Source organism: Dendroctonus ponderosae, unplaced genomic scaffold, assembly GCF_020466585.1.
Source record: "Dendroctonus ponderosae isolate FM_Combo_2020 unplaced genomic scaffold, Dpon_F_20191213v2 Dpon_F_20191213_1, whole genome shotgun sequence".
NCBI lineage: Eukaryota > Metazoa > Arthropoda > Insecta > Coleoptera > Curculionidae > Dendroctonus > Dendroctonus ponderosae.
In genome coordinates, this window is record NW_026017110.1 from 63,277,240 (window position 1) to 63,295,846 (window position 18,607).

Here is an 18,607-nt window from a genome sequence, read left to right on the forward strand (position 1 = left end):
GGTTTTTTCTTCAACTTTTCCAATATTGATTCCAGCTATTGGCTGCAGTGGAGCATTAGATTAATATTGCGATTTCTAGTCATCAACGGTTGCATTCACTAAACAAAGGTAAATTTAAATGGCTTGTTCCTGCTTTTCGAACCACTGTGAGCACGAATCAACCCAAACCATAGGTGTATTTGTATTTAAACGATTCACATATCAAATAAGGGTAAGTTTGAATAGACGTATGACTCACACTGTGAAGATGAGGGTTCTCCCGTCATAAATTGGTTGCCCGTTGAATGCGATATGACGCAACCAACGGATCGGATTAAATGTTATTGGCGGATTGGAAGCAGCTCAAAACCTTTTAAAAAACGTGATTGAATTTTAATGTATGATTCGGATGAGTCAGACAGAAATATCTGCATAAAATTCGATAATCAAATGTAGGAAATTCGAGTGAACATAAAGAACTGAAGTCAAATCGCACGCACTAGTCACATGCACAGAGATATGTTAGCATACCATATTTTATTCATTCTTATTTTGAATACAATCGCATAGCCGCCGAAATGTATTCAAATTTATATGAATTTATACTAAATGTCGGATTTTATGACTGTTAAGGCAATGCCATGAGAACTTAAAAGTTTTCCTACTGCACTCCAGATATACATATGTACTTTTCCTTAGTAATCGACGAATAATAGTGGAAAATCAACCAAAAACGTATTTGTAAGATGGATTAAGAACTTCAGCTGAACGTCTAATGGAAATCAGCAATTTATAGAGGGTAATCGGCGGTTTAAATAATTTTTGAATGATTTCTGCATAAGCATCCAATTGAACAAAGCGAAGGCAATTAATCGTTTTCTAATTTGCTGGGCAACAATTACCTGTCGGCCGTAACTCTTTTTAAGGCGAAATCTCAGCAGATACCGAAGAAATGAAATTAGATTAACTAACGCTGGAATATTTTCACGCACACATGTGTCACGATCAAAACAATGAATGAGTCACTGGATTACGTGAATCTAAAAAACATAAACGCTTCTAATGTACCAACTTTTTGACGAACATCACTGCATAAAGTAAACTGGCGCTAAACTTTTTACAGGATGTTTAGAAATTAACACAGAAATGCTTTAATCAGAAAACGACTTACTTTCTAAAGAGAGGCGAATTACTTGAGGGCGAACGGTTGAAGAGTTAACAGCACTCATGATGCCCCGAGATCAACAACGGAATTGAATCAATTACACACATACAGCGAAACCTCTCAATTCTTCGGATATAATTAAAAACGCATCTCGTGGTTTCCTAGAGTAAACACTACATGAAACATTCAATTGAATCGTCGGCATTAGGGTTAGTTTACCCTGTTTAAAACGGTTTGATAGAGGGGAGATGATTCATCCCGACAACTGATGAGATATATTAATGAGATAATTGAATGGTGGAAGTCATTATTGTACATTTCATTATCATGGTACATTGTAATTAACAAAAATGTTCGGCATTTTCATTCAATATGACTCATGTAAATAGCAAAGCTATGAAAATGGTTATCTAGACGGCCACGCTTCTAAGTTGAAACAGTGATTTTGCTGATGCAGTTGCAGAAGACTAAAATTCTGCAAATTTTGCTAGGTTCCTTAAAAATTACTTCAATGTATCCAGACAATGTTTTATCATTGAAATTGGGGAATTCTGGTAACCCCTAAATGTAATTTCAAGTTGGGCGTTTAATTTCAAACCGATTTAAGCAGATATGGTAGGCAAAAGTCTCACTCACATCTTCACAATTACCGACGATAGTGTTGATCGTTCAAAGATGAGTCGGCATGGATGTAAGAAAATAATGGTGAAATAAACAATTTCTATTGTTACATCTATTAAACGTTTAGATCTATTAAACATTCACGCTTATGGATTCCAATAACCCAAGAAGATATCTACTTGAGACACGTTTGAAACTGGTGCTGCACGGATCAGTTGGTTTGTGTCCGTAATTCTTAACCCTACACAACACATTGGAAACCAAACGTTTTTTTTTTAATACAACATCGGTTTGCAATGCATTGACGCAAATGGTTTAATTGATACTTTGCTAATCCATACTGATATTTGATGAGTAAAACATTAAAACATTTGCGCAGCCAATTTTTTCGTAGCCATTTCTTTCTTCCTTTTTAAATGTTATTAACAATTCTTCGTAGAACTTACTTGGGGGTATAGGAAGAATCCTGAGCACCGGATAGGAATTCGGCCTTTTTATCCTCATAGTGGAGAACTAATCCAAAATGTCACTAACCACTGCAAGAACAGTCGGATACTGGCTGAATTATTATTTTTTGTTTCGAAACAAATTGAAAAACTGATGAAAAGTTGACCGACCCGCTTGCGATTACTTATAAGAGTAAATAAATGAAAAACACGCTGAATTAACAGGGTCACTATGGCTGGTGGAGGGGCGAGTGATTCATTCAGAATGTCCGCTAATGTTTATGTTCTGCGTCATATATTTCTCCTCGTCTGAAGGACGTGAAAACGATCCGACACTCCAACTGAACGAACATCAAGCGAATGCGCGGTTGTCGTTCAAGGAAATTCCATGCGGTTTAACGAAAGTCACTTGGTGATAAATCTGGGAAACCGGCAGGCCAACCAAGATTGGCTTCCTTTTGGGCAATTGTAAGCGCCATAAAGAATACGTTTTTGTGACAACTCCGACTGAAGTGCAAAAGCTAACTAATCAGGTGTGCCAACATCGAAGCTCAATGTTTATAGACAGTTTTATGAGTTTTAAAACTGATATGATTCACCTTAGGTGTACAAAATGCGAATCATTAGTCAATTTATGGCGAAAATTTACGTACTCAGAATTCATTAGAAATTCACTTATCCATGCTCACTTAAAAATCAAGGTAAGATCCATGAGGGGGGGGGGGTTATGACCGCCCCCCCTCATGGACATGAGGGGTTTATAATGACTAATGATAATTTTTGTAATTTCATAGACAACAAAAGACTGAATTAGTACTACTTGACCCCCCCCCCTGACTCGAAAGCTGGATCCGCTCCTGGGCCGCAGATTATTTTATCTCAGGTTTTAGGTTGATCACAAGAGCGGATCCAAAGGATGGAAGTCATGACCCCCCCCTTTGTGCTGGGGTTTTAACGACCAACGAGTATTTTTCTAATTTCATGGACAACAGAAGACTAAATTTCTTTTGACTTTGAATTGACTCGAAAGCTGGATCCGCTTCTGGTTGATCATCAGTCACCTCACAAGTTGTGTTTGCATGTGCAACTTCTTTGGAAACAATATCCCTTATTCGTCAAACCGCTACACCGTGAATTTCAAGTAAATTTGATGAATCAGATCCAGTATAAAAGGATCCATGATCCATCTTAGTAAGATAGAAATGGGCAGGATTTTAATTCTTGGAGAAACATGACCTCAAGACGTAAAACTTCGAGCTTAATAACAATAATAAGAAGAAATTCTGTTGATAGCTAATGTTAATAACATATATTTTATGTTTGTTTATACAGTTTCCATGACGCAAATTTCAAGAAGCAGCTAGAACTTGATGTTGGTTTTTTCCGATAGAACAGTGAAATGTTTATCAATAAAACAAAGTAGATACCTATATTGTTGCTACATGTTCTATGTATCGCAAGTAATTAGAAAGATTAGATAAACATTGATGGATTGTACCTATTTATGATTATTACATTTTATTTCATAGCCTCTTTTTTTTGTTTCCGTGCATGACTCACAGCACCATCACCTAGAATTTTAATGGCAGAACTTTATGTGCCGTAGAAACTAAGTACCCACATCATGCATATCAGTGTTTTTATCAAAAGGTAAAAGGCCTGTTATCTACCAATATGGGCCAAGGCGAGTATCATGTCCCGTACTTAATCAACAGATTATTCAAAACCCCCATTTACTATCGTGGAAACACTATCTATCTTTAGTTCTGGAACTATAAAATTGTTCCGTTAAAGTTGGCATAAATAGACGGTTTTTTTCATATGATGATATTCAAATTTAGATCACCTCTGTATCTTGACACAAACAAAAGGAAAATTTTACAAACGAATTAGATCGTTGATATTGGATCTTAAATAAACGCAGTTTATATTTTGAAATTAGTTACCCTATAAGACTGTAAGAAACTATCCGGTTTTCTCAGGCTGAAACTGAAATTTATAACAATCAAAAAAAATAAAACAAAGAAATAGGTATAATCAGAAAATTGCATTAAAATACGTAGTAGAACATTTATTAATCACTACGAGAACCCCAAGCGAATCTGCGTCAACAATAAAACATTCCAAGAAGAAATTACCTAATACAAAAAAAATGCAATGGAAACGAATATTACCATGCTTTGTATTGTAAACATCAACACATGCAATTACTAATAGTCTTAATGATCTCATTTGATATGAATACGATCCAGATCGCTTTGCCTCAATGAAATTTGCAGTCATTAACTAGATTACTCCCGTATTAGATGATAGAAAAGGGGTAAGCGGTAAAGTAAGTTGAGTCCCGAATTAACCACAATTGGTTTTGGTGTGTACTAGTAAAGTGTGAGCCGCATACATTATTATTATTATTATTACTAGTACTCATTTTATCGGGCTTTGCCATTATCGGGCAAAAGCCATTGAAACATTTCGAATAATATCATTCATATAAATAGCAAGCAAGTAGCGTTTTGGTTGATATCGATATTTTTGAAGTTGTTTGATTATCGCTGAACACAGTGTTTTTCAAGCTACTTAAGACGTCAAGCATATTATTTCGGGATGATAAGCAGAAAATATGAATGTTTCTCTGAAAACAAAGCATACATATCTCAGAAATATCAACCAGAACAACGCCATTCCGAATTACAACGTAACTACCTTCGATAGGAGCCCTGGTCCCTTGTAGATTTGTATTACGCTGGAAATTTGACTAGCTAAATGTTCATAAAGTTTTTCCCGCTTGATCATAAATAGCTTCTGATTCATGTACTGACCCTGGTTGAAGTATTCAACGCGAGACCGGCCGTTTCCAATGATGATGAATAAAACAAAAATAATTTAATTTTTCTGAAATGGTCAAAAACTGCTATGTATTTGTCCACGACATGATTTGGACGCGTTCCAAAGAGATTGACTTGAAATTTTTTGTTTACGAAAGAAGGTGACTAATAATATATAAATGTGCCTTAATATAGACGCAGTCTGAGACAATTTTTTTTGGCTGGCCCTCTGCGGGTATAAATATTTTAATTTGACTAAGAGTGAAAATCACATTTTTATGAAAACCACTGATTCTGCAGCAATTTGATTAATATTCGCGTTGTAAATCTAGTATTCTACATTTTCACTTTCGTATCATTGAACTAAATCATTCTATTTACCCGTGGCGTTATTTGGCTTATTTAAATTAATTTGTACAATCATAGAAGTACATTCAGATAAGAATGTACCTACCTTAAAAAAAATTTCTATAAGATTTTAATTTGAAACAATTAGTTGAATCTCTGGACAATTGAGTCACTTATTTATGGACAAATTGGTAAAGCTGATTAATTTTCTTTAGAAAACAGACGGCCCATCTGAAGCTCAATATGGTGTAAAAACCAGCAAAGTATCATATATGGAATAATTGCACTGAGTCATCGCACTTATTTCATCGTTTTCCATTCTTACAATTATGCAAAAGAATTTGCTTTTGTTTAAATTCACGTCATCGCATGAGTAATTTTTTCGTATATCTGTATTAATGCCTCCTTGACTTTTTTTACCCATCAACAACAAATTTATATCTTACAAACATTACACTGCTTTAATTTCTGCATAATGTATATATATTTTAAATTGTATTTAGTTCATTAAATTATCATGCTTTAGCTACATGTATTTCCAAGATACCAATTGTGCAAACATTTTATTTAGTAACCAAAAAGACGGGAAAAAAATCGTTAGAAATTACTTGCACAGTGCAGTTACATATAGATTTTTAAGTAAGAACTGCTGCTGACTAACAATTAATGATACTTATTTATCGACAATTGCTCATAGTATTGATTGTACAAAAATAATTCCTCTTTCAAAAGTGGAAAAAATGTCGATTATTTCCTAATCATCTTATCGGCAACATTTGAAAATGTCGCTTTACTAAGATTTGAGAAAGGCTGAGAATTTGGCAATATTATTAATAATCTTTATCAAATCTTTTGATAATAGTATATAAAATTGCACCATAGATATGAATTAAGTGATATGTAAAACTTTCGTAAAGTTGCAACACCTGAATAGAGACTTGTTCTGGATCTGGATATGAAATTTTCCTTGCACTTGCTTTCAGGATATAGGGGATTTATAGAAATATTTATTTATTCAGTTACTGAGTTCGAGCGGAGAGCGATATCCGTATTACCAATATGGAAAATCCTGAATTTAAATCATAAGTAGAAAAACAAATTCAAGTTTTATGTGATAATATTTAATTTGCAGCAAATTGCGACAGCAGAAGGCAAATATAACACAGAGGGAACAGAGAAAAATGATGCACCGAGGAGGAGAAAACGTAGGTATTTTTGTTGTCACATTCAATACCTACGTTCCATTCGGAAATCAAACAACTTAATAATGAATTGATGCAGTTTAGACTTGTTTCGGTCGAATTAAGCAAGGTAATGTAAATTAGACATAAACATGGATGTTAATATATTATGTATCCATACTATGACTCACGGAACGCAATTATGAAAGCAATATTCTAAACTTTATAACAAATGAAGGTTACACTTCGATTTTTAATAGCCGATAAAATTTTAAATTGAGGGACCTGCATTGTAAAATTTATTTGGGCGGCACTGCGACTAGCCTACCTAACGGATGACCTTTCCAAGAATTTCTTCCGATTAACGCTGAAGAAAGTGCAAGAAGGAGATAAGGAATCTTATACAGAAAGAGTAAGAGAACACAAAGAGTGTAACCCGAAATCATCATTTCTATTCTCGCTTGCAACAGACTTCGAGCATTGTTGATTTGCTTGTTAGAGAACCCAGTGACAATTTCAATATTTTAATAGATCACAAATATTTGGTCCAGTGTTGCTTTACATATTAAATCTACATACATTGTCAGAAACTGGTCTTGATGATATAATTGCTGAGAAAAACTCTTTTTGGATCTTAGCTGGACATTCCAAAAAGCAGCTAAAAATATTTTCAAAATAGTTTTTAAGTGTGGGTTGAAAATGCGTAGTAAACGGTATGTTTATTTTTATAATTGACTATTTCAGTCAAATGGCCATGCCCTAATGATCCAAAGTTGATAACAAATTTCGAACTTTTTACATTCTATCTACATTTTATCATCGTAAATTCAGTTATGCATGCTGATTTTTTATTTGGTAAATAACTTGTTTGCAAGCTACATATGTGTTTTGTAGCGAAGTTCTATCTAGAATGATGCGAATTTTATAGGATAATTTCAAATTGGCGTCATTTCTATGGCGAAGTTATAGGGGCTCCGAAAAAAGTCCGGGAAAAATATTGTGAAATGATTAGTAAATAATGCAAATATGTATACGTATATTTTTCAGAAAACATTGGTTGAAAAATGTAAGCCAAAAAAAGAAATAGAAGAACTAGTTAAATAGTTATGTGAAGTCAAAGGATTTTTTCCATGGACTTCGCAAAGTGACATCAGCCTCAAAAGTTACGCTTCTGCAATAAAACCACTGAGGTGGTCGCGGTCATCGTAATGTCACAGCCGTATCACAAATAATTTGTAAACATTCTAGAGATGATTTGATGCTAAATAAATATTAACATTTAAGGCAAGGTTTATTTGCCTGTGCAAGATAATATTCTTAGTAAATACATGTAATCAACGTCTTTACATTGCAGAGACTTGTCATGCTGCCAAAATCGCAATTCCATGTAGTATAATAAAAATAGGTAAATGAAACTTACCAATTAACAGTGATGGTTCCTTCTGGTCCTCCACTAGAGAAACCATGACCAAAAGTAAGGGATGTCCCAGAGTTATCCTGTCTTTTCCGGTGGTGGAATCATCGTAAATAATGACCTCCTTGAAGGAACGTTTCTTGAGCACCTCTTTGCCTTCTCTGGTGGTGGCAAGATCAGCAAGACTGACTTTCCCTTGTTGCAGCCTTCTTCTATTAAACCGATCCGAACAGTTCAGGTTGATTGCGCCACTGATATGATTCATGTTGTAGCTCATGAAGGGTCGGCAGTCTAGAAGGATGAAGTTTTTTCCAGGTCTGTGGTCCTCGAGCTTAGCCTTAAGCGCTTCAGGTTCCAGAGTTTTAACATTGTTAAGAACATGAAGGCGTTGCACTGTCGCTGATTCTGCACAGGGACTCGTGGGTAAGCTGATGCTGTTTTGGGGCTCCAGTTTGGATCTTTTCGTAGGGTGTAGATGACTGAGGGGGGTAGGCGGGCCTGGTTCACTAAAGCTTCTGTTCAGAGGAAGCTTTAAGCCGTTTCTCGATCGACTGCTGTCGAGGCACACCGACATCTCGACAGTGACGTTCGTAGAACGTCACAGGCTAATTCGGGAAGACCTGAGAAGAAAGGATGCTGTTGTACTGGTTTTAGTGCCAGATTTTCACACTTTTCAGATTATTCCACGAGCAGCACTTTTGTGTAGGCTTTTGGTTTGCAAAACAACTACATGGTTACATGGATTTACATTATAGTGACATGCATTTTGCTCAGAAACAAGAACAATGTTGTGAGAAACAGCCTTGTACATTTTTGTTTTCATTTGTAATTGGTTGTAGATTGAGTAGATGTTATTTCAAGAACATTGATATGATAATTGAACACAAATAATTTAATTAACACGCCCAGGAGACTGAAATGCCGATTAGAAAACATACCTACCGATTTCCTTTAATTCGCGATCATTTGCTTCATCGCAACTTAATTTTTCGATCGCTCAGAAATTGTGTTTTACTTACAAATAATGATGGCACACGCACTCAACAGGATAAGCAAATTTGAATTATCGGTTCTAATCAGTGACACTCACACTAGACACTGAAAGAGAAATTTGCACTGGCCGAACAGAAGCAATGAGTGAGTGATGATGACACAACATTTGCTTAATAGTTTGGAAATAGCTTATTTGTTTGGAAAAAATTGACACAAATATAAATATAATGCAATCGGTGCAGTGCAGGTAGCAGTTTGTCTTAAGCAAGCAATTTTCATTCACAAAACAATTTTTGCTTTCAAATGAAAGCAAATTGCTTATCCTTAATCATTTCAGCACTGATATGCGTCATCATTTTATGTAAGCAAACAATAGGCATGCTAATAATACAAGTGGACAGACGGGTATTCAATATAAAAGTGAAGTAGGTAGGTGCCTACGAAAGAAAAAATGTAGGCATCAAAGGCTCCAAATGTGTGAAACATTTCCATTCTCTACTTTCACATTTCCATTGTAGCATGCTCGAAAGCAACAATTTTCATTTTCTGATTTGCAAAACTTTTAACGCTTGTAGGTATTTACTAGTTCTAAGCTTAAATCAACAGCATAATATTAAAGATAATGAATTAGCATAGAATATGATGGATAATTATGAAAATAAATATTGGGTTTTATAATGATGGATTACACTTGCTCATCATGGAACTTGCTGAATAATAGCAGGCACGAATAGGAACGCAAACAGACGTAGGCAGATGGCGTTTTGGAATCTTTTTTGAAAAACGTTTTTCACATGCATTTACAAACGTGTTCATGTAATCAGATTATGTATAGACATTTCAGCGGTACACGGAAATAATTCGAATTAGAACAGATTTAGATGTTCGAACACCACATCAAATTGTAAGCGATAACTAATACTAAGTCTTACCAATGAATTGGTGCTCAGAATCGAAAACCCGTATTAAAAAACAATCAATCCATGTTATCAAAAACGATCACTCGTAGAAAAGATGAACAACTTGTGAAGAACACTCAACACAAAACATAAAAAACTAAAGCATGTTCCAGTTTAATTATTCACAGTGCCACCGAATGAGAAAATTAATGTCGGATTCCCGATGTCGAACTCGAAAACTGATCGACTGCCTTCCAAATTCTGAAGCAGCATAATAACCCAAGAACTTGTCCTCGCACTCCTCGCACTTCTCTCGCATGTACGGTATGCCGATTGCCGAGTGCTGAGTGAGAATCGAAATGAGTCATCCAAACACAAACCATTCATTTCTCATTTCAGCCTGCAATGTTTGCTTCAACCGCATTGGCCGGATTGGCCCGTTTAGTTCGAGAGGTTTTTTATGTTAGCACGCAAGATCGGCAACATTGTCGATGACTAATCCCATGCCATGTTGTCGCTTTGCTTCAAATGCTATGTTTTTCTAACCGATTAAAGCAGGAGTTATATTTATCAATGTTTTTGCATAAAAGCTTTACTTATATTTATGATTGCATGTTTTTCATTTCGAGGCATAGATGTATCCATTGATCAATTTCTTCAACTCTATCTTTGGCTTTCTGGTTTAAATCAGATTCCATTTTCAGCTGATAAAATCGGAGAACATTTTCTTGAACCTTGTCAATGTGTCAATCATCCCTTCCCTGGAGGGATATTATCTGGTATTCAGCGTTCAGTAAGCTATGGAAGCGTCACCATAGTAACGTGTTAAGCCCGTGTCCCATGCATCCGTTTGTACGATGATACGACGATCCGAAAGTGTTTCTATTGGTTGGAGATCTGTCAATTCGTCCGTCGTCGTACAAATTGACAGATCTCCAACCAATAGAAAGGAGATCTGTCAATTCGTCCGTCGTCGTACGAACTGACAGATCTCCAATCAAGAGAACACTTCCGTATCATCCTAACATGGGCTTTAGTTAAATAGCTTTTCAGTTTCAAACAACATTCGCCATCTGATATCCACTTCTCTTCAAATTTAAGAATAAAGGAGCCGAAGATAATAAAAAAATTGTTGCTTTAATAATATAATGTCATAAAAGTATAGCATAGTAACAATTTATAAAATATATATATAACATAACCAATTTAGTCCGAGCCTACATTGTAAAATTTGCTTTCAATAAATGTAACAGAAAAGTTTACTTCAGCAATAATTGAAAATTCTTGTACAGATAACCTTTTAAGGTGGCAATAGTGGAGCGAAGGGAATAACAAACGGGATCAGACAGCAATTGCATCAGTAAATACATATTCCCAGTCTACTGGTAGTCGATTACCATTCCGCGTCACCATTTGCCTTTTGAAACACATAGTCTTCGCCATTTAAGTTCATTATGCCGTCTTTCAAATGGAATTTCCATCGGTTTCTGGCCCGTGTTATCTGCAAGCAGTAACTTTCTAATTAAAGTTAACCATAAGACACCTATTGGATACGAAAATATACCTTATCAAATTGACAAACTATGACATTATCTGTTTCAAATGACTCCTCAGTGCCGTCGGCATCAGACACATCGTCTTCCGAGTTCAGTGGTTCATCTTCAGCAACTTCCTGAGTTTCTTCCTCGATATCTTCGTGAAGATCATCGTCATCTTCATGGTTGATCTCATCATCTTCATCATCGAGATCGTCGTCATCTGATGAACTGTGCATGCCGTCTCCCTGATATATCTTGTGTAACATATTTGTGCTAATATTTGATTTATACAGAAATGTTGTTGGAGTGGTCTTGTTGCACGTTTTATGTCTTCCTATATTAGGGGATATTTCGATTTCTGGCTTTGGAACTAATTCTGCGATCAGCGGCAGCTGTCCAAATATTCTACAATTCCATCTGTGTTTCTTTGATCTGAACAGTTCATTCGTACGACGCTTGTAACCCCCTATTTGTTCTTTATCTATATAATTGATGATAGGTTCTTCGGTACAACCATCGGTTTGAACAATTGAAGGCGTTACGTTCATATTGATATTAACAAAATTTGTAGACTGTTGGTGTTTCAAAAATGCATTGTTTACTTGATCTTGCAAGAAAGTAGTTGCCGCTTCTAGGGGTAAATTCAAAGTAGCGCTGATAATGGGGCCAGTTAAAATAGACTTTAGGTGATGACCTGAAAGGCATAAACACTTAAAACACATCCGTTATATCAGCTAACTGAAACAAATCAGTCTAGAAATGTGATATTTACCTTGCAAGAATACTTCTGGCACCTCAATTCCCAGAACCCTTTGTTCTCCGGTAGCACAACCAGGAGAGGATGGGATAGTTAACTGAACCGGTACTCTTCTCCATTCGGGAAAGGCGATACCTTGGGGTATGTGATTGTTAGGCGGTACTTGCCCAACCAACTGCTTAGCTTGATTCTGTTGTTGTACTATCTGATTCAGATAATTCTGTTGCTGTTGCTGAAGTTTCTGAGCTTTATTGTGCACTGATTAACAAACACGCCACTATTATATACATCAATATAATTCACATTTTATCGACTTACCAATGAGTTTGTCGACTTCTCTGACTTCCTCTACTGCTTTACTTGCTGCCAACTTCGTCTCCCATAGGGATTTGAGCTCTTGAAGAACAGCCTCGTCGAGCCCGTCTTCTAAGCAGTTATCTCGCACGTTTTGAATCACGTCGACAATTACATCTTGATATGTCTTAAACTGATGTTTTAATTTATTCGACAGATTAAATTCACTAATCAATATACATATCTGGATTTAAATAGGTGTTGTTGCTTGCATTTGCAAATAAACGCTGAAAATCAAAGAAACTAGAATTTTGACCAGTTTTTTCTTATAATTTCATTATCCCCAGTCACCCGAACTTTGTTCAGAACTGTTGAGATCCCAAAATTTACAAAGCGTTGAATCAAGTATACGTAGCTGATATTAAAACAGAAAACTTTGTTTTCATAATTGGGCGGATTCACAAAACTTCTGACAAATTTACGGCATTCTGCTTAACACATTATCAATTAAATGTTGAGATAAGAATTCTCAATATCCCTGCATTGGTCATGATAAAGTAATGTTCCGTAATAATTGAGGAAAATTTCCTCTTGAAATCGCTTAAACTGTACAGAATGCCATATCAAAGTGAAATTTAACGTTTTATTTCGATAATACCTAAATCCCCTTTTAAAGAAACTGATTTGGTGCGAAAACAAATTTCTAATTCCCCCAGCAGGTGGAGTATAAACTAAACTATAATTGGCTCGAGAGGAAACAATCTAGAGCTAAAGCATTTAAATTTAGGCGTTAAACTAGTAAAAAGCTCTGCACCACCATTCACCGATTGTAACTGAGGGCGCAAAAGAGATGTTGAAAAAAAAAAGAGAATTACTACAAAACAAGTTCAAGTTCGAGTGCTTTTTTAACAATACATTTCAGCATTGCCTAACAAATAATAGCCACCAATAAAGTTTAATTTGTTTTTTTTCCACCCGATTCAAGGTTTATAAATATGCAATCATTTACCATTTGGTAAGACTAATGCAACATTTTTAACACGACGAAATCTTTACGATTTCTATATAATTTGTAAGTATGCCAATGTTTGAAGCGTCCAAATATCAAGTAAAACTAAAACGAAAAGTTGATTTTTTGTATAAAGAATCAATTTTAATTTTTGAATAGCGGTTCCGCAGGTCGATGACAAACGGTTCGATTGTCAGTATATGTAGGTATATGCTGAGAAGTTGTTGGCAAAGAAAGTTCACTATGAAAGAATCCACTATTAAATAAGTGAAATTTATAAATAATAGATGCAGAAAAAAATAAAAACGCGAAGGTCAAACAATTGTTACGGATCCACTGAGGAGCGCAAGCGTCTTTAAGTCAGGTAAGTGAACAAGAATGTTTACTAAAAGGAAATTTGTACTTACCACTGAAGATTTACACAATGAATTGGACATTTTTCTTATTCTCAGTCCGTTCAAATTCCGGTTGTTCTAATTAGTTGTGAACTTTCTCTCGGCACAATCCATTAAACTGTCTGAACGGTGGACAGTGGGTGCTCGCCAACACGTCCTCTTCCACCAACTTGTTGGAGAACTCTGTGACAGGGACTGATCACTGAACCGCTTTACGCAAAACTGCTTTTGATGACGTGCTTGCTACAGGTAGTCTTTTGAATTTATGCTTAGTTACACAAGCCCCATTGTTTTTACAAGAATGGACACGATTGTTTCTTGACCATTTAACCGTATTCATCATGCTCGACAATTTCCTATTTTTACCTCATTTGCTTTCGATCTAGCATCGCCCCAGCCATGGAGACCTGAGCTTTTAAGTCTCTACTCCGAAGCAGGTTAATATTATTCTCATAACAATCAGCTACCTACTAAATATTGTGTACTTTAGAAGCGGCAAAACCTCGAATTGTTTCGCACTGTTTGGGTTTAGCGACAATTCCCGAAATAATTCGTTTAAACCGTAAAAATCCTCAACAGTATCAAATATTGTCTGTTACTAATTGCAACGGTTTTTTTGTAATTAAAAGGCTTTTTAAAAACTTTATTGAGGAAAATTCTTAACATAAAATAATAAAAAAATAGTGTCTCACACAAACTTGAAATAAATTTGAAACTAGAATCTATCGCAGGCATATTTCAAGTTTCATAAGAAAACTAACATACTAAAGAACAAAACGTAGACTTAATTATTGATCTTATCACTTGAATTATTTGATGCCCAAAATCAGAAACACTATTTATAGTAACCCGAAAACATTTTCGTTTAGTACAAAATCCCTTATTCTAATAACTTTTATATTAATGCGAAGCCGAGCTTGTAAGATCCAAGAAGTCATCTCTCATTTCCGGCTTTTGCTTGGGTGGTTCTGGATTAGAGGTTGCTTCTTTTTCCATTTTTGGCGCTTTAGTTTTTGGAATTTTCGTATTGGTTCTTGGAGCTTGCTGTTTGACTCTGGGAGCGTGTTTGTTGCCGCTCGTTGCTTGCGGTTTGAATCCTGAAAATTGCCTATAGCTTCTTGGACCCTGCCTTTTAATTATTTGAGCTTGTTCGATATTCCTGGGCTGCCAGTCGAGCTTTGGAGTTTGTAATTTGATTATTTCAGGATCATCCTTCGTTCGCGGATCTTGTCCTTTGATTCTTCGAGCTGACATGTAGCTTGTTGAAGCTTGCCATGCGCTTTTGACTCTGTGATTTTGATCGTCGCTTGTTGAAAGTTGATTGTTGTTCATTCTTTGTGCTTGAAATTTTGAATTGTGCACAAACCTCACATTAAAATGTGGATTGGCTTTTGTGGGTTCAATGATAAATCTGTTTATGTCTTTAGTGGTTAACTGTCTGCCAGAGTAGTTTTGCCTCGCAAGCGGCGAGATTCCATCAAGTGGAGGATTCAAAATATCTGTTTTGAGCGGGTTTACACTCCTGGGTTGATTTTGGGAAGTGCTCACTTCATCATTTGCATTTCTCATAGCAAGATTTTGAGAATTCAATTTTGAAGATATTGCCTGCGTAGAAGCTTGAATCTCTAAAATATTCTTATTTTGTGATTTCCGATATTTTGGCATAATTGCCCGTTTCTTTAGAACCTTTGATCCACCAGCGTCCTCTAGAGTATCTGTTGGTGGGCGAACTGAGTCACTTCCTCTGTGCTTGTGAGGATTAATGGTGTTGGAAGTATACGCATTTTGTTGAGTGAAAGCATTAGCAGCTTCAGCAGACCGGCTAGTTTGCAACTGTTGCGGATACGATTTTATTTTGGAGTCCTGCTTCCGACGCGCCTTCTTCACATCTCTGATGGATTGGTAGAATATCAGGATTATGGCCGCGATGACTAAAGTGCCTAATCCTATGGAGCACCATGAAACCTGAAAATGTATTATTATCAGTGGCGAATCCAGGATCTTGATGAGGCCATAAAAAAGTTACGGCATTAACGTGTTTTTGAAAAACTTAGTTTATAAATTTACAGAATTATAAAATGTTATTATTAAAGTGAATTCAGAATGCTTTTATGGGCATGAACCATCTGTTTGGGAGAAATTGTAAATAAACTTCGGCTTTTAACTGGCGCGGTAGCACCAATCGGAAGCAGAAACATTCATGTAGCGATTTCAGTTGATCTATCGAGACACTTGAGGCTAAAGATTTGAAAGTTTTGCTGGGTTTTGACTCAAAATAGATGTTTAAGCCCAACTGGGCTCTAATTAAAAAAAGCTTTATTGTTTTAAGTTTTAAAACTCCCGATTCTCGATAAGTCAGGTGATCTTGGTGAACTGCTATTGTTCCACCTCGTCCAATTTATTGTTTTCCAATTAATTCATGTAACATTCGAGTGAGTGAAGATGAGATTCTTCAATTATGGCCATAAATCGGCTGTTTACGAGAAATTCTGAATAAATTCAAATTGTTATTAAAACCACTAAACGGTAAAAAATCGCAATGTGTTTGGTTGTGTTAATCGGTGTAGGATCGCATTGAGTTAATACCAGAAAATGAAGGAATTATTATATTACGAGTTAAGATTGAAGGAAGTTAGAAAATCAGAACTCGACAAAAAATGCAGACTCAATTGAATGCAATGAAGTTTTATTAATTAGCCTTCACTACCATAACGAACATAAACAATTCAATTTATTGCGATTTCTGGGTACCTATTAGCGATAAGCTCGCAAGAAATGCGCCTGGCCATTGCAGGAAGTACTAATTCTGAGGTGGTAACAAATTGCTATTTTTCTATTTCAAATGTTCAAAAGGTAGGAAAATTGTACGAATGTAATGTTTTATCATTGATTGCCACCTTTTTGAATCAGGTTTAATTGTGAAAAATGATAAGATTATAATGTTATCTATCATTAAACTTTCTTTTTTCCCTGAAATATTTCATTGTTTTCGTTCCGGTAAAATATTGCACGTATATATAAAAATATGAAAAAACTTACCCCATTTTTGCCAAAAAAGGTCTTCTTTTCGGGGTTCCATATCAGCTGTTGGATCGCCTGCATAGTATCGTTCAAGGAGTTCATCACTGTAACAACACTATCTGATGCACGCCTCGAACAGAATAGTGTCTGCAAACTTGACCACTACCTGTATACCAATTCTAGATAAAATGAGCGACATGCCCATGTATATGCAAAATATTGAATTGTGATTGGTCAATTCGAATGGTGCACTGCTAATACACAACCTGATTGGTGACTCTGATTGAACATTTTTTTATGGTGCCAAAGTCCGTCGAAGATAGGGGTTTTAAGCTAGCGCTTCAATAAAAGCGCTAACACTTAGTCATATTAAAAAACGAATTTACACTGGTGAAGTACATTTATAATAGCATTTATTTGTCTTTCTACAAAAGTTTTTTTGGAACCAAGTCTATATATAAAACATACAAAACATACTAATGGCTAATTCAATAGTACAATTTTAAACTAGTGCACAGAGGAAAATGAAACATGATGAAAGTAGATGTTGTTGTACACAAATTGATAATATTTTATAAATCAAATTTTCAAAATACTATTGAATGTTTGGCGAGCGAGTGTAAAGTAGCAAGTAGCATTAGGTGAGATTGAAGATTTGATGCAGATAATTACAACTCTTCGTGATAGCGGGCATTCCGCTTCCAAATAGCCCAAAACAAGTTGTAAAACGCATATATACTAACGACTAAAATTGTCAATAGGGTGAGCCCAAATACGTACCCTATTACATTTGCATCGACAAAATAAGAATAATTTCTGCCAATCTTACTGGCAAAATTTTTAGATTTACTTCTGTTTGCCATCAGGTTCTTCATCCTTCTCAAGCGTTCTCGTAACTCATCTACGGATTCTGAACTCAATTCTTCTTCCCCTCCTCCATCTGGAAATTGTCCATAACCAGAGTTGCCTAATAAATGTACAGCTTCTTCTGATGTTTGGATATGTCTACGTCTCTGTGGATTTTGACTCGTACGCTCCCCACTTAGATTGTCTCGAACATTTTGAAAATCTGAAGAAGCTAATGCTTTGTTTGAATTTGCTGTTAAAGAAAGAATCATATAGAGAAAGACAACAATAAATCGAATATATGTCAGTGCGGTGTAGTACTGGCACGCAATTCAATGATCAAAGCTTGCCCATCTTACACCCCTTTAATTATTCACGTAAATAAAAATCCACAGCTTGGGGGTGAATGGTAATAAAGGGCGCTCTGTTGAGTGCGAAAAGCTTTGTATTTAAACGAAAATGGCCCATCATTTATGATGATATGCCTAAGCTTGAGCTCGTTTCTCTCATTTCAACATTTTAGCAAGGAAGAAAATATAGAATTAATACTTCGTACTGATTAAGTTAATACTAAGGCGCCATTCTGCATCATTTTATTTGAAAAATTTAAATTAAATAGACAATAAAAGTAAATAAACGGCACTGTTATAAAATGGAAACTGATGTATATGTATATATGTTTTATTAGGAGAGATTAGTGCTTACATGTATCCGATAAATGATTCGAATGTTGCATTTTTTTGTACGATGCGAATTGAAGAGCGACACGGAGGTATTACGAAACTATTGATTATGACCCCGCAACTGGACCAAAATGCAGACAACTGGAGAGATGAATCCACCCTCCAGGCGGTAGAAAATCCTGCGCAGTTTCCA

General features: G+C 35.7%; 4 protein-coding genes across 5 annotated transcripts in view; all 4 read right to left on the reverse strand.

Annotated features, from left to right (window-relative positions):
- The window catches only part of LOC109541031 (dual specificity protein phosphatase 10), a 19,227-nt gene extending 8,928 nt beyond the window's left edge, over positions 1 to 10,299 (reverse strand). The window contains exons 1-2 of the mRNA XM_019909702.2: positions 9,905 to 10,299; positions 7,986 to 8,599 (exon numbers count right to left, since the gene is read on the reverse strand). Of these exons, the coding sequence (XP_019765261.1) occupies positions 7,986 to 8,553 (568 nt within the window). The 5' untranslated portion in view covers positions 8,554 to 8,599; positions 9,905 to 10,299. The remainder of the gene's footprint in view (positions 1 to 7,985; positions 8,600 to 9,904) is intronic.
- A 704-nt stretch (positions 10,300 to 11,003) lies between these two features.
- On the reverse strand, positions 11,004 to 14,348 carry LOC109541175 (transcription initiation factor IIA subunit 1). Of its 2 annotated transcripts, none has more exons than XM_048661806.1 (5): positions 13,877 to 14,348; positions 12,485 to 12,647; positions 12,182 to 12,424; positions 11,436 to 12,103; positions 11,004 to 11,372 (listed from the first exon to the last, which is right to left on the reverse strand). In XM_048661806.1, exons 1-5 carry the CDS (start codon positions 13,904 to 13,906, stop codon positions 11,265 to 11,267), a joined length of 1,212 nt encoding a protein of 403 aa, XP_048517763.1. In that variant the 5' UTR covers positions 13,907 to 14,348; the 3' UTR covers positions 11,004 to 11,264. The 2 variants fall into 2 exon arrangements, with proteins under 2 accessions (XP_048517763.1, XP_019765514.1); XM_019909955.2 differs by having other exon boundaries at positions 12,485 to 12,653; positions 13,877 to 14,347.
- Positions 14,349 to 14,555: 207 nt separating this feature from the next.
- LOC125502692 lies at positions 14,556 to 17,194 on the reverse strand. The gene is made up of 2 exons (XM_048661807.1): positions 16,904 to 17,194; positions 14,556 to 15,829 (listed from the first exon to the last, which is right to left on the reverse strand). Exons 1-2 carry the CDS (start codon positions 16,985 to 16,987, stop codon positions 14,765 to 14,767), a joined length of 1,149 nt encoding a protein of 382 aa, XP_048517764.1. The 5' UTR covers positions 16,988 to 17,194; the 3' UTR covers positions 14,556 to 14,764.
- A 72-nt stretch (positions 17,195 to 17,266) lies between these two features.
- LOC109541088 lies at positions 17,267 to 18,560 on the reverse strand. The gene is made up of 2 exons (XM_019909797.2): positions 18,437 to 18,560; positions 17,267 to 17,984 (listed from the first exon to the last, which is right to left on the reverse strand). Exons 1-2 carry the CDS (start codon positions 18,465 to 18,467, stop codon positions 17,554 to 17,556), a joined length of 462 nt encoding a protein of 153 aa, XP_019765356.2. The 5' UTR covers positions 18,468 to 18,560; the 3' UTR covers positions 17,267 to 17,553.
- Positions 18,561 to 18,607: the final 47 nt, after the last annotated feature.

What these genes read in the sequence shown, in the direction of transcription:
- LOC109541175 (XM_019909955.2), bottom strand. Translation starts at nt 13,906, where the DNA reads ATGTCCAATTCATTGTGTAAATCTTCAGTG. An exon ending in CATTGTGTAAATCTTCAGTG is followed by an intron (nt 12,654 to 13,876) that starts GTAAGTACAAAT and finishes TTAAAACATCAG; the next exon opens with TTTAAGACATATCAAGATGT. An exon ending in TAGTTTGTCAATTTGATAAG is followed by an intron (nt 11,373 to 11,435) that starts GTATATTTTCGT and finishes TACTGCTTGCAG; the next exon opens with ATAACACGGGCCAGAAACCG.
- LOC125502692 (XM_048661807.1), bottom strand. Translation starts at nt 16,987, where the DNA reads ATGAACTCCTTGAACGATACTATGCAGGCGATCCAACAGCTGATATGG. An exon ending in CCTTTTTTGGCAAAAATGGG is followed by an intron (nt 15,830 to 16,903) that starts GTAAGTTTTTTC and finishes ATACATTTTCAG; the next exon opens with GTTTCATGGTGCTCCATAGG.
- LOC109541088 (XM_019909797.2), bottom strand. Translation starts at nt 18,467, where the DNA reads ATGCAACATTCGAATCATTTATCGGATACAT. An exon ending in GAATCATTTATCGGATACAT is followed by an intron (nt 17,985 to 18,436) that starts GTAAGCACTAAT and finishes TTTCTTTAACAG; the next exon opens with CAAATTCAAACAAAGCATTA.